Source organism: Pleurodeles waltl, chromosome 3_1 (genome assembly GCF_031143425.1).
Source record: "Pleurodeles waltl isolate 20211129_DDA chromosome 3_1, aPleWal1.hap1.20221129, whole genome shotgun sequence".
In the NCBI taxonomy this organism is placed as follows: Eukaryota; Metazoa; Chordata; class Amphibia; order Caudata; family Salamandridae; genus Pleurodeles; species Pleurodeles waltl.
The window spans coordinates 181,344,130-181,363,333 of record NC_090440.1 but is presented as its reverse complement, the minus strand read 5'-3'; the positions used below and the strand labels follow the sequence as shown (position 1 = coordinate 181,363,333).

At 42.0% G+C, this 19,204-nt stretch overlaps 1 protein-coding gene across 3 annotated transcripts in view; it reads right to left on the bottom strand.

The window, feature by feature from the left end:
• The window catches only part of ARID3B (AT-rich interaction domain 3B), a 262,404-nt gene that overhangs the window by 95,719 nt on the left and 147,481 nt on the right, over positions 1-19,204 (bottom strand). For all 3 annotated transcript variants that reach the window (XM_069222119.1, XM_069222120.1, XM_069222121.1), the window contains exon 4: positions 4,573-4,645. In XM_069222119.1, coding sequence (XP_069078220.1) covers positions 4,573-4,645 — 73 coding nt within the window. The remainder of the gene's footprint in view (positions 1-4,572; positions 4,646-19,204) is intronic.

Here is a 19,204-nt window from a genome sequence, read left to right as displayed (position 1 = left end):
GTACAGGGAGGTAGAAGAGCAGTGAGGAATCTGCAGCTGAGCATCCACCAGCAAGAGCATTCCCAAAGCTAAGTAACTTGTTTTTCTGATGGATACATCTGACCTCAGATACCTTGCCTCAGATCAATTCCAGAGGTACCACCTTAAGTTGTAGGGTATATGAAGAGGAATCAGACCAAAATGTCTTGCACTACCAAGTCAACAAAAAGTATTTTCTGCTGAACCTGGCTGTCAAGGCAGTAGTGCTACATGAAGGTATGCAACAACACCGTCGCAGTCTGGCAGATGTGAAGCTCAGGCACTCCGAGTGCTAATGAAGTAGTAGCAGCCTTACCCCTGGCGGAGTGTGCTTTCAGACCTTCCAGATGCTGCTTCTTGGCCAGTGCATAGCAGATCTTGATGCAGAGGACTATCCACCTCAACAAGGTCCTCTTCTCCACTGCATTCCCTTTCTTGACACTAGAGTACCCAACAAAAAGCTGATTGCTCATTCAATGAGCCTTGATACTATGAATGTAAAATCTTAAATCCCTTTTGGAGACCAACCAAAAGAATGAGGGGGAGCAAAGAGACGCCCGAATAACATGGGAGGGAAGTTCATTTTTGATTATTAGGCAGCCAGAGTCCTTAGCACCAATTTGTCCAGGAAAAAGGAGACCATCATTTAGTCCAAAGAGCTAACAATCACTATGAGGAAGACGTTTTTCAAGGTCAGGAGATGCAGTGAGAAGGTATGTTTCCGCTCGAAGGGCATACATATGAGAAGTGTTAACACCAAGCTCAGATTCCACTGTGGCATCACAAATGTTTTGGAGGGAAACGTGTCAAGCCTTTAAAAAAAACACATCATTGAAACAGGTGTCAAACGCAGAAAAGGCTGTCAAATAATCTTTGATAGTATCCACTGCAAGATCATGGGTGAAAGACAAAAACAAAAGTACATATGACAGGCTCATCTGCCAGGGCTCTGGGATGCAAAACCACACTAGGTAACAACGTCGTCCCAGCATCTGGGATGGACCCTTGGCAGCAAGAATGATAATCCCTACTTCAGGAAGCAAAATCAAAAGCAGTTAATTACTACCACTCATTATCCGTGCATGTAGGTGTAGACTGCACAGATTTAGAAGGACGTCCTTATGAAAAGACAGTCTAATCGTAGGACTGACGCTCCTGCCTAGAAGCTCCAGGTACCACACACTCCTGACCCAATCCAGAGTCACTAGGATGATTAGGACCTGGTTAATCTTGATCTTCAGAATTCTAAGCAGGCGAGGCAGATGTGGGTAGGTGTACAGGAGTCTCATGTTCCTTCCCAACCAGAAGAGTCTCTAAGGATGTGGTCTTATAAAAAACTCCAACATGCAAAACTGTTGACCTTCGCATTAGTCTGTAGCAAAAGATCTACCCAAGGTTCCCCTCGCTGGTAGAAAGCATGCTGCACCACCTCCAGATGTAGCTGCCACCTGCTGAGTTCATCCGCTCTGGCATCAGGGACCCTGCCAGGTGGTTCACAATCAGGAAAGTGCTCTGGCATGTCCAGCACCTCCAGAGGCACAAAGGACCTGGGGCAGGACCCCACCCCACTTTATGACCTTTTCAAATTGTGGTGGTGTTAACCAGTAAGAATCTTCACTAGCCACCCCTTAATGGACAGCAGAACAGTAGCCTGCATTTACGAGTAGTTATCCCTCTGCAGGAGAGTCTTCTGATCTGCACCTCAACCAGATGACCTACTCAGCCCAGCACTGATGACACGTATTGGTCACCAAATCAGCTCTGGGTGGGGGAGAAAGAGGGGGCATGTTGCTACGCCAACTGTCTTCTAGCAGCCACCACTGCAAACCTCGAGCTGTCTTCTCCGTGACCTGGATGGCATCAGTGACAAGACTGCCTTAAATTCCACTGTAGAGCATGCATGCTACCTGGCATAGCTGAGGAAGAGGATTCACATGGCTAAAAGGCCGAAAAGCTTCACAGCCACTCTGTGTGATCTGGAACCCTGCCTAACATATTGGGATCATAGCCCAAAGTCCTAGTCTTGTGGGAGAGGAAAGTCTCTGAACTGCACTGTATGCATGATAGCGCTAATAAATGGAAGCCTATGAGGAGGAGTCTGTGCAACTTTGGCTAGTTAATAATGAAACCAACCAATGTCAGAAGGTTCACCGTCATCTGAAGAAGCCCACCTTACACAGTCTACAAGTTAGGGGAAAATGTATATTCCCAATTTCTGAGGTGAGCAACGATCACTACCACCTCTTTCATGAACACTAGAGGTGAGCTGGTGAGGCAGAGGACAAACTGAAAATGCTTTGTGCCCACCTTGGACAGCAGATAATCAGTCTCCCTGGTACAGACCAGACAGGGGCTGAAGGTCCAGGATAAGCCTGGGGTCTAGTCGTTTTCCAGGACAAGACACTAACAAGAGTAACAACCCACTCCTTTTCTTGAATCCAGCACTCTCTCAATGGCATTCTTGGAAGCTACAGGTGCACACTCCTGTAACATGACAGACAGGTACTCGTCTGAAAATCCTTCTGGTGTTGGGAGTCAGAGGGGAAATGAATAGCATGCAGGGAGGAAAGAAATGGCCGGCTATAGCCATTTTGAACAATCTGTAAAACCCATCTATCGCCAGCCTGAGACAAAATATTGAACACTGCTTCAACTGGTCGGTCAAATGTAAATTGCTTGTTGACAGTTGTAAAAAGGGAGGTGAAACTGTACGACTGACGCTCCTGCTGGCCTGCACACTGTCTGCCAGACCTGCATTCATGGCTTTGAAAGGACTAGGCATGTCTGGCTGCTGACTGTCTAAATGGCAGCTCTATAGCATAGCCTCTAAACATTCAGAACTGATACGCAAACTGTCTGGCACTTGTCACATGACAGAGATGTGTCCCAAGCACAGACACCAAAGAGTGTATGCAAATCTCCAATTGACACCTGCTTCCTACAGTCACATCATGGCTTGAAACCGGTTTGTGGTTGCTCAGAAGTCACTGGAAAACCCACAAAATAGATTCTGTATCCCCTTCAGAAGGCGTGAAAAGTAAGGAACTGACATCACAGTGCCAGGGGGTACATATATGCAGCTTCACTCCAACTTACGGGAAGTTAAGGAGCCAGTGTGGCACATGGGACCACTGCTAAGAATGTCAAAGGAGATTCTTTTGACAAGGACTCAATATTAATCAATTTACAGGTTTCTCTGAATCCCAGTGGGACCTAGTACTCCAGGCAATATGACAAAAGGCAAACAAAATCAGGCTCTGCAGTCAGTGTGACAGGAGAGAGTAGAGGTTTAAGTTAAAGGTTAGCTGTGAAAGTATTTTACTCCCTGGAAGTTAGAAAACGTCTAAAACATGCATTTGTAAGTTAATCCACAATTCTTTTTTCCTCTAACCAATGCTATTTTACAACATGAAGTGCACAGAAATGAAAAATTATTCATCTTAAAAGCAACTCTTTAGAACATGCAGCAATAGTATTGGAGTGCCTTTCCGGTGGCACGTCACTGCTGTCAATCATTTGGACATATACCACGGCACAGCAGAGGGAAACATGGGTGGACTACTGTATGTGTTACCCGCTGTCCTCTGTTGGAAGCACTTTGTGAATTGCAGATTTTAAAGCAAGTCAGTATACTAATCTGGCGCGTTGGAGAAGCGAGTCAAAAGCACCAAATTCTGCAGTTAGTACGATAAGACCAGAGAGAATGTAATCGGCCAAGCATGGCAACACGGAGTAGTCAAAATGTCCTTAGTTATATGTGTGACAAGAATGGAGACTCAGACATACCAAAAGTCAGTGTTAGTGTTTTAGTAAAGTCCTACCAAGTGTATTTTAGAGACTATCTATTCTACTCCTGACATTTCTAGAGTGCATGCCTACCGAAACTGGCCTCCTAGTGCTAACTGAGCTATCTGCGTGCACGGTTATCATTAACCAATGGCATTACATCTTAGAGGAAACAAACACGCCAAAGTTCTCAATTACTGTACCAGAAGAATGGCGCTGTTTAGAAAGTGGATGCTTCAAAAGACGCATGGGGTCAGGAAGTGAGTACATATGCAGGTAATTACAAGGTGAATGGAGTTTTAAACCTAACTAACCCAGCCAATTAAATATTTAAGGTAACAGTTTCAAAACGTCCTCAGTTTCTGGTTCTTGCCACTGTGTGTATTTTAGGCTTTTTTTTAAGTTGCCACTATTGGCTGAGGAGATTCGCCAGTAGAAGCAGGTGACATGACAACACCTGCTGCTCTTAACATTTTCTCTCGTTCAATTACGCCAGGGATTTTTCACCAGAAGCCCAAAGGGGTCGGCGGGGACAGGGGAGGGTTGCGTCTAATGAAGTTTAACTCAAGGGAATAAAGTAGAAAATGTTTTCATTTGATTCTTGCCTTGTTAATTTTACTAATTTCCCTAGTTGAATGAGGACGTTTATTTCCAAAGCAACAATTGCCCATGAGCTTCACATTATCCCAGGTGGGGTATCCTTAGCATCACACAAATACCAATTATTTGCATACAGGTGTTCCTGTTTTAAAGGCAACCATCACTCACCCTTCTTCTGCATGAAAATAAACAAGTCGTCCAGAAATTCCTTCCGTTGTGGATCACTGTCCAGTTCATAAAGCTAAATCAAATGAGAGAAGGGGATGAACATATATCTATATATATATATATACACACACACACACACACACACACACACACACACACACACACACTGTGGCATTTAAACAGTATTTATTGCTATAAAAAAAAAAATATATATATATATATATATATACACACACACATTCGTAGCAAAAAGCATAGGATACAACACAAAGCAAAATAATCTCCATAATTTGCTGATGTGGTCTTGATGACTCAAGAAGGAACAAAATAAACGAGATGGGAAGCAGCTTGTTTTCAGTTTATTAGTATGTGAAGCAGGAAATCTGAACTTCTGAATGCATCTATAGTTTAACATGTAAGAAAACAAAATCTTGCAAATGTAAAAAGAAAAACGAAGATACGTCGCCTCGGTAAAAACCTTTATTACAAACCTCTTATAGTTGCTAGACAAATGATTCGATGTTGACTTGAGCACATTTACAGTTGAAACATAATATGCATGTACACAACCTGAGTGCAAAAAAAACTAGCTCAAGGGCAGATATTTATAGCAAGCATACTAATAAATTGCAGATTATGACTTTTATTAAAATAGGTCATTGGTCAAATTTCACGTTACCACATCACTGAGACTTTGCATACAGCAATTAATAGGAAGTCAACAGGTCTCTTCATTGCGATTTTCACTCAGTAAAGAAATTAAACCCTTTCACGCTTGAATTTCATTACATATGAAGAAATGGCATGGCATAAATCGTATATGCAAGTATGTAGTATAAAATGGCACTTATTACAATTTTAGGCAGCAGCGAGGGGCTTCATGACCCACGTATGGCTTCATCTCTCGTGAATCATGGCCGCTTCCTACACTCAAAACAACAACGGTAATAAGGAGCATACACAGACAAAAAAAAATGTGTATATATATATATATATATATATATATATATATATATATATATATACACACACACACACACACACACACACACACACACACACACACACACACACACACACACACACACACACACACACACACACACACACACAGATTTATATGGGTCCACTTCGGTTGTTTGAATTAAATGTTTCTCACTATACACCATCCCTTGTGTGCCAGCTCTTTTCTGTATTAGAGCAAGAGTTTGATGATTAAGAGGAGAGTGCGGCAGCACTGATGGCATCCTGGAGCCGACAAGCATACACCATACGGAGTGTTTTTATTTTTTTATACATCTCCTAGTGGCGGGCACCACTAGGTAGTTATAGTTAGGACCTAATTTCTAAACATGGAGCGTTTTTTGTTTTACCTATAACTTTTGCGCCACTTGAACAAACCACAAAATTTTCAAAACTTATACTTTGGTCAGTTCAGCTGCTGTCTTGAAGGCTTTTTGTGGTTTGGTGTAAATCTGTTCAGTAGTCTTGGAGTAATTTAAGGCCAAAAGATATAGATAAATACGGACGCAGATCTGGGCCCGCGGAGCCAGTTCTATGGATCTGGGGGAAAAGCAAGGCCCTGACTGGATGGCCGCAACCAGACAGAAAAGTTGCAGCCACCATTTTGTTTGTCGCATCAGCTAAGGTGGGAAAAGAAGAGTGCAAAAACACATAAGGGATCAGGATAAAGGTATCCTGACCCCATAGAACCTGTCCAGTTTTTCTTTGTCCAATCCGCAGACCCACTGGTGGATCCAGAGAAAAACTGAATGAAAAATAAAACCACAAACTGCATCCAACCTCATGCTGCGCACGGCCACAGCTTGTGTTTGGGTGCATGCAGGAGGGTAGACATGTGTGCCCTAAGTTATACATAACTTATGCCTTCGACATGCACAGCTAATTACTCCACATATTATATCATTGATGACACCTATGGCATCACTGATATCGTTTCGGCAACATTTGCAATAAAATTATTGATGAGAAAACTGTGCATGGCGAAGGTGCAAGTTATAGTTACTTGAGTTAACCTTAACTGTAACTGCTGAATTTCTAGGATTCTGTCCAAGAAATTTCAAAACCTATCGCGACCCTGTAACCTTTGTTTTTTTTTCAAGTAAAATATGTATCTCTACATCCATCAACAGTCTTGCTCTCCATGCGAACTGTGAAAATATTTCATTTATTGTACACAAATGACAGAGATATATATATATATATATATATATATATACACACACACACACACACACAAACCATGTACATTGTTGTCATAATTAATGCCAATTCAGATATTGCAGTGATGCTATCAGTGTCATGGACCATGGTATGAGTGACTTAATATGTGAGGTAATTAGCAGTGCATGGTGAGGGCGCAACGTAAGGTTTTTTCACCTGTAGGTGTAGTTTTGCACCTTGAAGAATTTTGTGGATTCACATGCTGTGCATTATTCCACCATCTAGTGGTTGGGTCCAGAAATTCTGATATTTTCTCTGAAATCTAAAAAAATGTTGTCCTTCTTTTCTACTTTAGTTTGGTGGTGGGCGTTGACGTGATTTCCTTTTGGCGTCCCTTTTGTGACGTTGTCGTACATCTTTGGTCGCCATCTTCAGATTCTTTTTTTTCTCCTCTCTCCCATCTTCTTGGAGGTGGGCAGGTCGCTCGTGCATCGAGAAAATTATTCAAGCTGCAAAACTACACCTACAGTTAAGAAACTTCACATTTTGTAGTGTGAATCTTTTCTGGATTCACATGCTGTGCTTTAATTTTAAAGCAGTTTTCCTACTGAGAAGGATGGGTTGAAGATGGGGAATGACTTGTAAATAAATGTTTCAGCAACTTTTGCTGCACTTGAGCTTCCTTATTCATTTGTATGTCAACACAGTAATGTTTGGTAAAAGTGTGCACTGATGACCAAGTTGCTGCGATGCAGATGTCTTGCAATGGAATAGTCAACAAAGGTGATAGTGCGCCCTTTTTCCTGGTTGAGTGTGCTTTGGGTGTCACTGTTAATGTTTGTCCTGCAGTTGTCTGACACAGGTGAATTAATAGTGCAATCCACCTTGCTATTGTGTTCTTCGTAACTGGTTATTCTCAGTAACTCATTCAGAAAGTGACAAATAATTGTTGAGTCTTCCTTAACGTTTTTGTCCTTTCAATGTAGTACATAATGGAACGTCTTGCATCTAATGTGTGCTATCTTCTTTCAGTATGAGTCTTTGGGTTTTGGGAAAAATGTGGTATTTGAATAGATTGATTAATGTGGAACTGTGAAACCACCTTTAGTAAAAATAATAAATATATATATATATATATATATATATATATATATATATATATATATATATATATATATATATATATTTTTTTTTTTAATTGTGGCTCCACTCATAACAATTCTGTGTTTGTGGATTTGTAAATAGGATTCCTAGATTGCAAGTGCTTGAAGCTCACTAACCCTAGTAGAGAAGTAATAGCTACCAGAAAAGCAGTTTTTAGGGTTAGCATTTATAGTGAGGCTTTATGAAGTGGTTCAAAGGTTTTTTCATGAGCTGTGTAAGAACTAAATTTAAGTTCCATGTACATACTGGTAAAAATCTTGGTGGTGCTATTCTTTTTGCCCCTTCCAAGAATCTCGACCATTGGTGCTGTAAGGAAACTTCTTCCCATCTGACCTCTTGTATAAGCCGCAAAAGCTGCCAGATGTACCCTTAAGGATGCATATTTTACACCTTCTTGTAAAGAGGAGTCCGATATCTTAACACTGTCTTCCCCTGTAATTTTTGTTCAATTTATTTTCTATACACCATAGTGAAAATCGTTTCCAAATTGCCATACATGTTTTAGTTACTGGTTTTCTCACTTCCCGTTATACTGCTATTGTTTTTCCTGGTAATTCCATGTGTCCAAATTCTCTGTCTTCAGGAGCCATGCAGTCAGATTGAACAACTTTGGTTCTGGGTGTAGCACCTTCCCATTTTCTATTGACAGTAAATCTAAGTTCTGGAGATTTTTGACCATTTTTCCTGAGCAAGATGTACTATTTCCGAATACCATGCTTGTCTTGCCCAAAAGGGTGCAATCAAAATTAATGTCATGTGACTTGCTTTGCATTTGTTGAGGACCCGGTGTATTAGTGGAATTGGGCGAAATTGAATGCAAATATCCCAGAATAATTTATCGAAAGGGCATCGCCTCGATAATGCGGGTGTGGTTGCCTCGATGCAAAGTTTGGGCATTTTGCCTTTCCTGGAGTTGCACACAGATCTATTGTTGCTGTGCCCTATTTTTTGAAGATCTTCTGTACCACCTTCTGATTGAGCTCCCATTCATGTAAGCATGAGGCCCGTCTACTTAGTTTGTCTTCCTCACCATTTTCCTTTCCTGGAAGATCTATTACTTGTATATGTCTATCTTCCTCTGAATTGCCCATATTCAGAGTTCCTGAGCTTATCTGGACAGTGGGTAGGATTGAGTCCCAACTTGCTTGTTGATGTAAAACACTGCTGTTGTGTTCTGTTGTAATATTGTCTTTCCCTGAATGTGTCTCTGGAATGCTTTCATAGCTCGAAACATGGTCTTCAATTCTAGAAGATAGATGTGCTGTACTGCATCCCGATTTTTCTAGATACGTTCAGTGGGTCCATATGAGTTCCCCATCCCATATGTGATGCATCTGTGGTTATTGTTACCGACAGAGTTGGCTGCTGAAAGAGTCTTTCCTGTGTATTGTTTTCCCTGTTTTGAACCACGCAATCTCCTCTTGCATCTTCGGCGTGACAACCACTAGATCTTCCCAATTCCCTGTTGCTTGTGACCATTGACTTTGAAGCCACTCTTGTATTGGTCTCCTATGCAGTCTCACATATGGAATCAAGGGATTACATGACGTCATTTTCCCCAATAGTTGCCTAATTCTACGCAACATTGGTCTGAACTTATTTTTCTCCACTCCTGGAGAAATGTGTTTATTCTTTCACCTACCGGGGATTTGGGGAGAAACTGATTTCTTGTTGTCCTTTGTCAGTGATAACGCTGTGGAAGTTATTGGTTCTGCAATGCGGTTATTTGCTAGAAGTTCTACTTCCCGATCTTTTTGACTCTGGATTTTTTACGGAGGCTACCAACTCTCTTACCTCCTTTCAGATCTTCTTTAGCTGTCCTTCGATTGCTATGACCTTAGGGTCTCCTTCGGAGGTTTCGTTCTCTGCTCCTTCTGCAACATTTTCCTCCTTTCTCCAGATCTTTCAAAGATGTAGTAGACTTTTGGCCTTGCATTGAGTGCTGGGCCATTCTTTGTTCTCACTCAGTGTCTTTGGTGCAACTGCACAGACATTGCAATTCTCGCTTCAGTGGTCGATTGGAAGGCAGTGATTACACACAGGAAGTATGTCCTGTTGCTTCTGTCATGGAGGCTGGAAAGAACCGAGTGGAGGGATCACTTCAGGCTCTTGATCAGGAAGCACAGGTCAAGTCGGCTGTCTGACTTAACTCAAAGGCAACGTCGGTCAGGATTCAGGAGATATGGCCAGAGAGCCTTCAGCCGTCCTCGGATGCGGAGACACCGATGTTTGAGATACCTCTCTCGAAGATTGAGGACGAGAGCTGTGATGTCCCTTCTTGTGCTTCCTCCTAGATGACTTCAAGAAGTAAGGAGATGGCGACTTCGAATGAGGTAGAGACATTCAAAGACTTCTCTTCTCCTTCCTTGCATTGTCCATAAAGCGCTTCGCTTCTCTTTTTTTTCAAAGCCTTCTTGTTCATCTTTTGGTTTGTCGTGGTCCGAGCTCGGGCATCGAAGGCAGTCGCCCGTGATCGACATCTGACCCTTGTACTCCCGGCATGGCTTAAATCCGAAATTCCTCAGTGGAGACAATTGCAGAAAAACAGTATCTACTGTTTTTCCCACACTGAAACACTGTTGCCAACAGTAACCTAAAAGAGCGATGAGAAAAAGCTACGTATCGAAGGTGCAAAAAACAAAAATGGAACTGACGTCAGCATGCAGACATGGGCTTCTTATTGCTCCGATGATTTCAGACAGTCACTTGCGGAGCCGCAGCATTATGACGTTGATCTGGACAGCTATGAAGAAAAGTTTCAGTTGAATGCTCGAGTATTGGGGCTATTCAAAAGGTGAGGAATCCACAGGTAGATGTATCCATCAGAAATCTATAAGTTTTGAGCCTTCATCTTTAAAAAACGAATGAACAAATTTACAACAACTCACAAAAAGAATGCTTTCTAGATCAAGTTCTAGCTTTCAGTCAAAATGGGTGTAATTGTGTTCAGCTGTTTTTGAAACATCAGTTTTTAGTGGCCATGAAACGCCACCAGAGCTGCAACAACTGTGCAACAGAACACAACAATTTTATATTCTATTATGCAAATGAAAATAATAAGGCTTAAGGTAGAGCAGAGAATTAAGTACTATATGTCAAATACTACTCGACTATAGAGAGCAAATATATTTGGAAGAGAGGAAAATGAATATAGGCAGTGTGTGTCAAAACGTTTCGAAAGTAAAACCATTAGTATTATGAGCTTAAGAACCGTGATTCCACATTATTCCAATATGCTTCAGAAGTTACCATCTACTTTTTTGCTTAGAAATTATAACCTGTCAGCCAAGAACACCCTGCAAGTAGTTCTTATACAGGTCTAGAACTAGGAGGTCACATAGGGGGTGGAAGGAGTATTGTCATGTAGAATGTGATGGGTTTCAAAGCATTAGTATTTATTGCACAGCCAAGACTGCACGTCGGTCATTTAATATATGCGACAACAAAGCTCTTTTTGGATGTCATGAGTGATGTGTTCACAACACCCAAGTACTTTATGTCCCACCGAAAGAGCTAGCCTCCTCTCAGCATCTTCAAACACCCAACTGCATTTGATGATCATAATTAGCCATGAACTACAGTGGCCCTATAGTTGTGACATCAAGCAGTATGGACCCTGAAAGAAGCATCGGAGCCAGTGGTTTACACTAAGGTCTTCCAGTTCTCCAGAATACAACATGCAGTACAATACTCTTCCCGTGCAATGGACTGTCCAAAATGTAAAATGGCCAATGAGAGACACTTAGCAGGAGATGTCAAGACCACAAAGTACTTCCAATGGACTTCAGAATTCAGACGTCAAGTCATTCAGATGACTGAGAAGAGGGGGGGGGGGGGGGGGGGAGCAAAAACATAAACCATTACCAACTACATACACTAAGCAGCATTATTTGAAGCGGTTCAGCAGTCAGCTGGCACTGTTTTCAGATGTGAACATGATCATTCTGAAGCCATCATGTTTCACATGCTGCTAAATAGAGTGTCTACCACAAGGCATTACTGAAGGTAATCAACTTGTTCATCTGATAGGAACTTCTAGCCTTAGATACACAAGCAATACCTCACTGGAGGTGGGTCTGCAAAGCAATTTCACACTAAAGTCCTGCACAACCGAACAGGCAAAATGCCCATCCCTACGGACATGACTGTCCAGACAGTAGTGCTTGGTAAACTTGTCCACAGATGCCCACGTTGCTGCTGGCAGATACCAAGGACCAGAGCTCAACGTGCTAATGCAGTAGTCGCAGCTTTGGCTCTGGTTGAATGAGAACACAGGCACCCTGGGGGTTGCTTCTTAGCCAATGCGTAGCAGATTTGAATGCAGGGCATGATCCATCATGAGCAGTGTGCTTCTGCATGGCCTTTTCCTTGCCGCTCTGACATACCATACAAAGAGTTGGTCATCCACCTTTTACTTTTTTGTATATTCAAGGTAGAATGATAACACTCTATTTGGGTCCAGACAGTGAAGTCGCTCCTCTTCACATAGGCAAGGTAACAGACTGGCCTATGTGAAAGGGAGTGGCAATTGTCAGCAGAAAGGAAGCTCTAGTCCAAAGAACCAGCTTGTCTGGGTACATCTTCAGGTATGGAGATTTGGATGACAAAGCCTGAAACACATTAGCCCTCAAGGCAGATGTTATTGCCACCAGGAAAGCCGTCTTGATGTTAAGGTCCCTGAGGTGACAATTGTGCAATGGCTCAAAGGAAGCACACCTTAGAAAAGTCAAGACCAGATCAAGCTCCCACTGATGCATGCTGAAGGGCGAAGGAGAAAACATGCTGCGAACCTTTCAAAAACCTATTTACAACAGGGGATTTGAAGAAGGATAGTTAGTCTGGCAACCACAGAAAAGTTGAGATGGCAGAAAGATAACCCTTTAGAGCACAGCCCTGTTAGGCAACAGAACAAATAAAGGGAAGGACCTGCGAGAGGAGAGCTGCCTTGGAAACTCCAGCGCACAGAACAGCTGACACTGCACATTCTTGAAAGTGACGAACAGATCTAACCACAGCTATCCCCATTGCTGAAAGATAGCTTGCGCCACACCTTCAGATGGAGATGCCATTCGTGATCTGCTAGGCATCATCGGCTGAGGTGGTCTGGTATTCAGAGAACCCGCCTGATGTTGAACCACCAGTGATATGCTGTCACAATCCAGCCACGTCCAGAGACGTACACTTCTTGACAAAGAGTCCACAATCTCACCGCACCCTGTTGTAGTACCACATAACTATGGCGGTGTTTGTGAACATATGCACTAACCTCCCCAATGCCAGCGGATCGCCTGGAGCGCCAATAGGTTGATGTAGAGGTGCCTGAGCCAGGAGTGACCCCCCTCCTACCCACTTTTTGTTGTTGTTTAATAACAAACTTTATTTTGTTTGTAAACAATGAGCACCATCCATACATTATTATTAAGAAATGAATATTCAGATCTGCAATAACACATAAAAAGACCCTCATAAGTGTCAACCCATCTAATTGACAATCCATGTTAAGTCAACCATTTCCCCCACACTGTCATGTTTGCAACTTGTCTTTTAATGAAGCCATTTCGGACCTCCTGCTTGTGACCGGTTTCAAGCCCAGCAGCTCCACTCCACATAACTATTGTCCGCTGCCATTGCCCCGATCCAGTGGACCCCAAGTTCCTAAAACAATACCTTATCCTGGAGAGCTTGGTTGTCCAAGCCTCCACTATCTCCTGCGTAAATCCTGAAGCATTCCCTACCTCTCCTCCTGATAGGGAATCCAAGAGGCTGGACAATTTAGGAAAGAAAATGTTTTCTTCCAATAGCCTGGCACTGCGCCCGTGAACACCACGTGCCCTTTGGACTGTTAGTCCCATGCTCTATGAGATTTTGTTTCACAGGTTCTGCCAATGGTTCTGGAGGAGGCCAGGGCAGTACTATCCCAAGCTGCTGCTGACGCAGAGATGCCACGATCAGATGTGGGCTGGATACCACTGACTCAGCTAGGCAGAGCGTTTTCATCAACAGTGGCCTTATGACACAACAATTGTCTGATAACAGCTGATTTTAAGAGGATGTCCTAGCCTTGCTTACAGACATGCCCTTTAATGACTCCCATCTCTTCGGAAACGAGGCGGACTCAGAACTGGAGTGCTTCCAGGACAGCAGGGCTACAGGCAGGTCTCTGAAACTTTCTATGGCCCCATGCCAACCTCAGTCTGCCTTTTGCTCTTTCCCTGGCCACGGAAGAGGTTTCCAGCCATGTCTTTACCCTCTCAGCCACCACGGTGCGCAAGCTTCCCAGTCTCTGCGATCCAGAGGACGGGGTACCCACAGACTCCATGGATTGGGCAGCCAGAGGTCGGACCGGTCCACCACCTCCACAGCAGCTAGTGGAAGCCAGTGGACTGGACAGTTCCCAGATACTGACATGCTTTCTTCCCTTACTGTGGCTATGGAACAGGGAGCATCATTTGCTATGGCGGTGAGAAAGGGGAGCTGAGGTCCTGGACCTTCAGTTGCCCTCAGTGGGAGTCAAGAGGTAAATCTTTACCTTCTCTAATATCTTTTAAAACGTCTTAGAGATAGTCTGATGAAAAACTTGATAAACACATTTAACTGCATATATCACCAAATTCTTTGAGATTTCATATAATCTTTATTATAGAATGGTACTGTCAAATTAATATCCCCAGTCAAGCTCTTGTATTTAATGAGTGAAGCTTATTTATCCAGTAATAAAAGGACTTTTTGTTTTATGCACCAACTTCAATGGTTAACAGATGAAAGCATATTACCAGTTTCTACTCAAGTAGAAAGTTCCCAATACACAGTATATTCTTCAGGAGACTGCAAATTAAAAATCACTAGTAGTCTGTGGAGTCACCATAATAGTTAAAGCCAATTAATGCAAAGACCATGTTTTGCAGTGCTCGATGTCCAATTGCAAAGCCGAGAAGGTGAAGCTATTTCTTTCCAGCAAGGCACAGCCCCAATCTATTGGTTACCTCTCTGCAGTGGTTTGTGTAACTCAGCTTTTGTTTGACTTCATAGACAGCAGCCAATCACAATCTAATTACCTTAAACCAATCACTTTGAGTCAAACATCACTGCTTCTTGGTGAGTACATTTCACTTTGTAGCTCGTTCTCTGCAATTCGCATGGACCCTAACATCATGGTTTGTGAGTAAACAGTCAGCCACTCCTTTATTCACTGAGCAAGATCTTGCCAATAATATGGGGATGCCTACTATTGATATTACATGGATTGGTATCTGTGGAATGGAATGGCATCAACTTCTGCTTCAGTGGTAAGCATTCTGAATTGTAAGTGAACAGATGTCATGACTGGATGAAGGGAGTGCACGGAGAGAATGATTTTGTCACAGTAATTGGTGTATGTCATTTCAAATGATAAAGCTTTTGTAAACGTAATGCATCTCTCCTCCTACTAAGCCCTTGTTTCCTTCAGTTACACACCTTCAGCACTATAGATGTTCTAGAAAACTGGGTCTAGATAAACCTCACTGAACATGTTCCACCATAGCAAACTGCCACATTCATTGTAGTCAATGATATAATTTGCGTGTGCCTTTGCCTCTCTTCTCCTGCCCTCCATGGTCCTCTGTACTGCCCATGTCGGCCTAACCTTAACAGTTAGCTTGCTGACACTGCATTTCTCCTGTATGCCCTCTGTTCTGTGTGTGCCCATGCCCTCTTGCTCCCTTTTGTGTTCCTTTCTGCTGCCCATCCTGACCTGCCCTCTGTCAGCTTGCTGCCCGCCCCCTCCATACCTATCCCCTGCACTGCATTCTGCCAATGTGTGCCCCCAACCTCCTGCCCTCCATGGTCTGTTCTGCCATTGCCCATGATGGCCTGTCGTCCATGGCCAGCTTGCAGCCTCTGACCTCCTTTCCCCTGCCCACCTTGGTCCACATGCGTGCTCCTGTACCCTCCCTCCTGTCCTATATGGCCTGTTGTGCTCCCCTTGCCCCTGCTACCTGATTGTCTTCATTTTACCTTTATAGAGCACTAACCATAATTACGAGGAGAAAACATGAGCCTTCATTTTGTTCATTTCCAAAAGGGAATGCTTTCGATTTTACAGCTTTGATTCCATAAAGATTACTTCAGGAGTGCCACACTTTTGCTATAAATACAGAATGTTAGCACTCTGGTTGTTTTGTAGAACACTGACAAGCAGCAGCAGTACACAAACAATCAACTGACAGGCCGCTGCTTATGTTGGAAGTGAATGTTTAATTGAAAAATACTTTATTCTCACTTAACAGAGGAAGCCAGTTGTATAGCAAATGTACTTTCATTTTAGCTTCTACAGCACCTACTATAACCTCAATGACAAAATAATGAGAGAAAACTGTTTTCTCTCAAACATGGTTCATCAAAATCCCAGCAGAGGATCAGCATTTGCTGCAAGGTAAATTCACTTTAGAAAACACCACAAATCCTAACATTAGTTGGGTACCACCAACAAATGATTTATACAGTGTTTAAAATGTTACCCCCTTTGAATTTGTTCCTTTTGTGACCCTCAAAGCCTGTCGCTGACAACTATGTGTTCAAAGGGGGACCTAGAATCATGTTATGGCTGCCACAACATGTTGGATCTCCCACCACGAGCCTTTGGGGCCAGGATGTGCTCACAGTGCCTCCTGGTATTTACATTTTTTAATTCTTCTCCTTAATTTTGTTCAGGTTGAGGAAGGCCAATCAGTATTAACTAGTCACCTTTAAATTGACCAGTCTGAGCACATCTGAATACCAACAGTCCATATACACCCATTTGTAACCCCCTCATGACCACCATGAGCACGTCTTTAAGTTCAGAATTTCTTGAAAACTACTGAATGTTTTTACACGAAATAACAAACATGCTTTGAGTAAAGTTCTAACCTTATGCCAAATTTGGTGTCATTCAGCTCATCCGTTTTTCTTTATCACGTCCCAAATTTTCCTATGGGAAATCAGTCTTTTTCACACAGTTCACCACAAAACCTTCCAGAAAGGAGCTGAGATGGCTGAACTTTTTTGGAAAGTTTTGTGAAGATTCATTCAAACTGTGCCAAAGTTTTAGCAAAACAAAATAGCTGTTCCTGGGGATACTGTGACCTAACTACACAGTGATGGGCACCACTGTGCAATACATATAATAACTAAAGGGGAAAAAAACCACAAAGGTTTAAGTTAAGTTATAGGTAGAACGTCTAGTAATAAAATACTGTTTTATAACCAGAAAATACTGAAATTCACCAGTTATACATAACTGACCTAAGCATAACTTGCACAGCAACATATTTCACATGTAATCAGTGATGTAATATGTGAAGCCACACGCAGTGCATCACACATTGCTGCAAGTTATGCTTAGGTCAGCTACCGGACCTTAAAAGTTCCATCAAAGCCACAGAATTGAATAATTCTAAGCAAGAAGGGCCAGGTTTAAAGTCTGGAGGATGGTACTCTATTTGTTACAGTACAGATGACATTACATCTGCCACCCTGACAGACTACCATCTACCAAATATAGAGAAAATAGTGGTCTCTAACTTTTAGGGGATCCATTGTGATGGTTTTCATGGCTGTCCACCAAACATAACACTTAACATGGAAGAGTGGGTTGGCTTGAGTTATATAGATTCGGCTGTTGAAATTGAGACCTTGATGGCTTCGTTTACTCATTTGGTCGTGGGGATGTAGGTAGTTTCTATGTAGCACAATGGCTTGATGCACTTGGCTTTCAGTGTGGGGTGGGAGGCTGATTGGTGTTCAGGGCTGAGCCCTGGAAGGAGTTTTGATTATATATTGGGTGTGTTGGTTAAGTGAAGATATTTTCTGTTTGGATTTTGTTTTGTTTTGTTTGTTCTTCTGAGTCACTTGTTTGGTTCTTTAGTTACATGTTGGATGTTGGAATTGGGATCTTGACAGCTTTGCATACTTATTTGGAAGTGGAGATAGCTTCTATATAGTACAATGGTTTGACGCAACTGGCTTTCAGTGCAAGGTTGATTGGTGTTCTGGACTGCGCCATGGAAGGAGTTTTGATTATATATTGGGTGTGTTGGGGGAGAAAAAAAATATATATTTTTTTCTGTTTGATTTGGTTTCTTTTTTTTTTTCTTCGAGTTGTTCATCTCGTTCTCTTTAAGCTCTTGGCTTTAGTTACATAGATTTGGATGTTGGAATTGGGACCTTGACGGCTTTGCATATTCATTTGGCAGTGGAGATGGAGGTAACTTATGTATGGTACAATGGTTTGATCCACTTGACCTTCAGTGCAGAGTGGGAAGCTGTCTGGTGTTCTGGACTGTGCCCGAGAATTGGTTTGGATTATATATTGGGTGTGTTGGTAAAATTAACATTTTTTTCAGTTTTTTTGTTCAATGCGCAACATTATTATAAAATAGCAGTTTGCTTAGGGTTTTTGGTATTAATTGAGTTTTTTTCATTTGTTTAAGGTGGTTTGCTTGTGCAGTATGATTATATTTCTTGTTTTACCTCGTTGTCTAAGTTTATGCAGTATGTTCCGTCCCACACTTTAGATTTCACTCAAGATTAGAGTGGGTGTAACTTTGAGTTTTTAATTTTTCCTGGCGAATGGGTTTGTTTCTAGCCAGGTGCTAGCACTTATATGTGAATGATTGATTGACCTAGAGATATTTAAACAGCTCTGCTGCTCTGTGTGGGTTTGAATGTTTTCAACTCAGAGGTTTATGTGGGAACGCGTCATGAATCATGTTAGTAGAAATACTGGTGAAATCTGATGATTTATTTCTTCAATCCTCAGACAGATTCAATTGTGCTATATTAACTGCACTTTATCTTATGTTTTTTCTTTTGTTCGTGTGTTGTGTCACATTAGGTGACTTTGAAGCTGTATTTTCAATTTGTAAGTAAAAATTGATCATGGAGGTTTTTTTTTGTTTTAAAAAAAAAAATATTATTCATTTATGACTGCACACTTATGTATGCTGTGGAGCTAATGTTGGGTTGTGTGGCCTACTTGGCCCGATGCTTCAAATGTGTGTCTGATGTACAGCCTTTACTTTGTTGTTGGTCCTTTTTACGATTTGTACTCCGTATACATGGTTCTTTATGACTCATGATGTTTATATTAGATTAGTTAGAATTTCTTGCTGGTGAGTCACTATGTATTATATGTTTTTATATATTCTTCTCTATGTTGTTCTTTGGTAGGTAACTAGAGGGATATGCACATGCATTTTTGGACGCATTACTTACCTGAGTTTGATGTTTGCACTGACCCATAAACAGTGATTGGTGATAATAC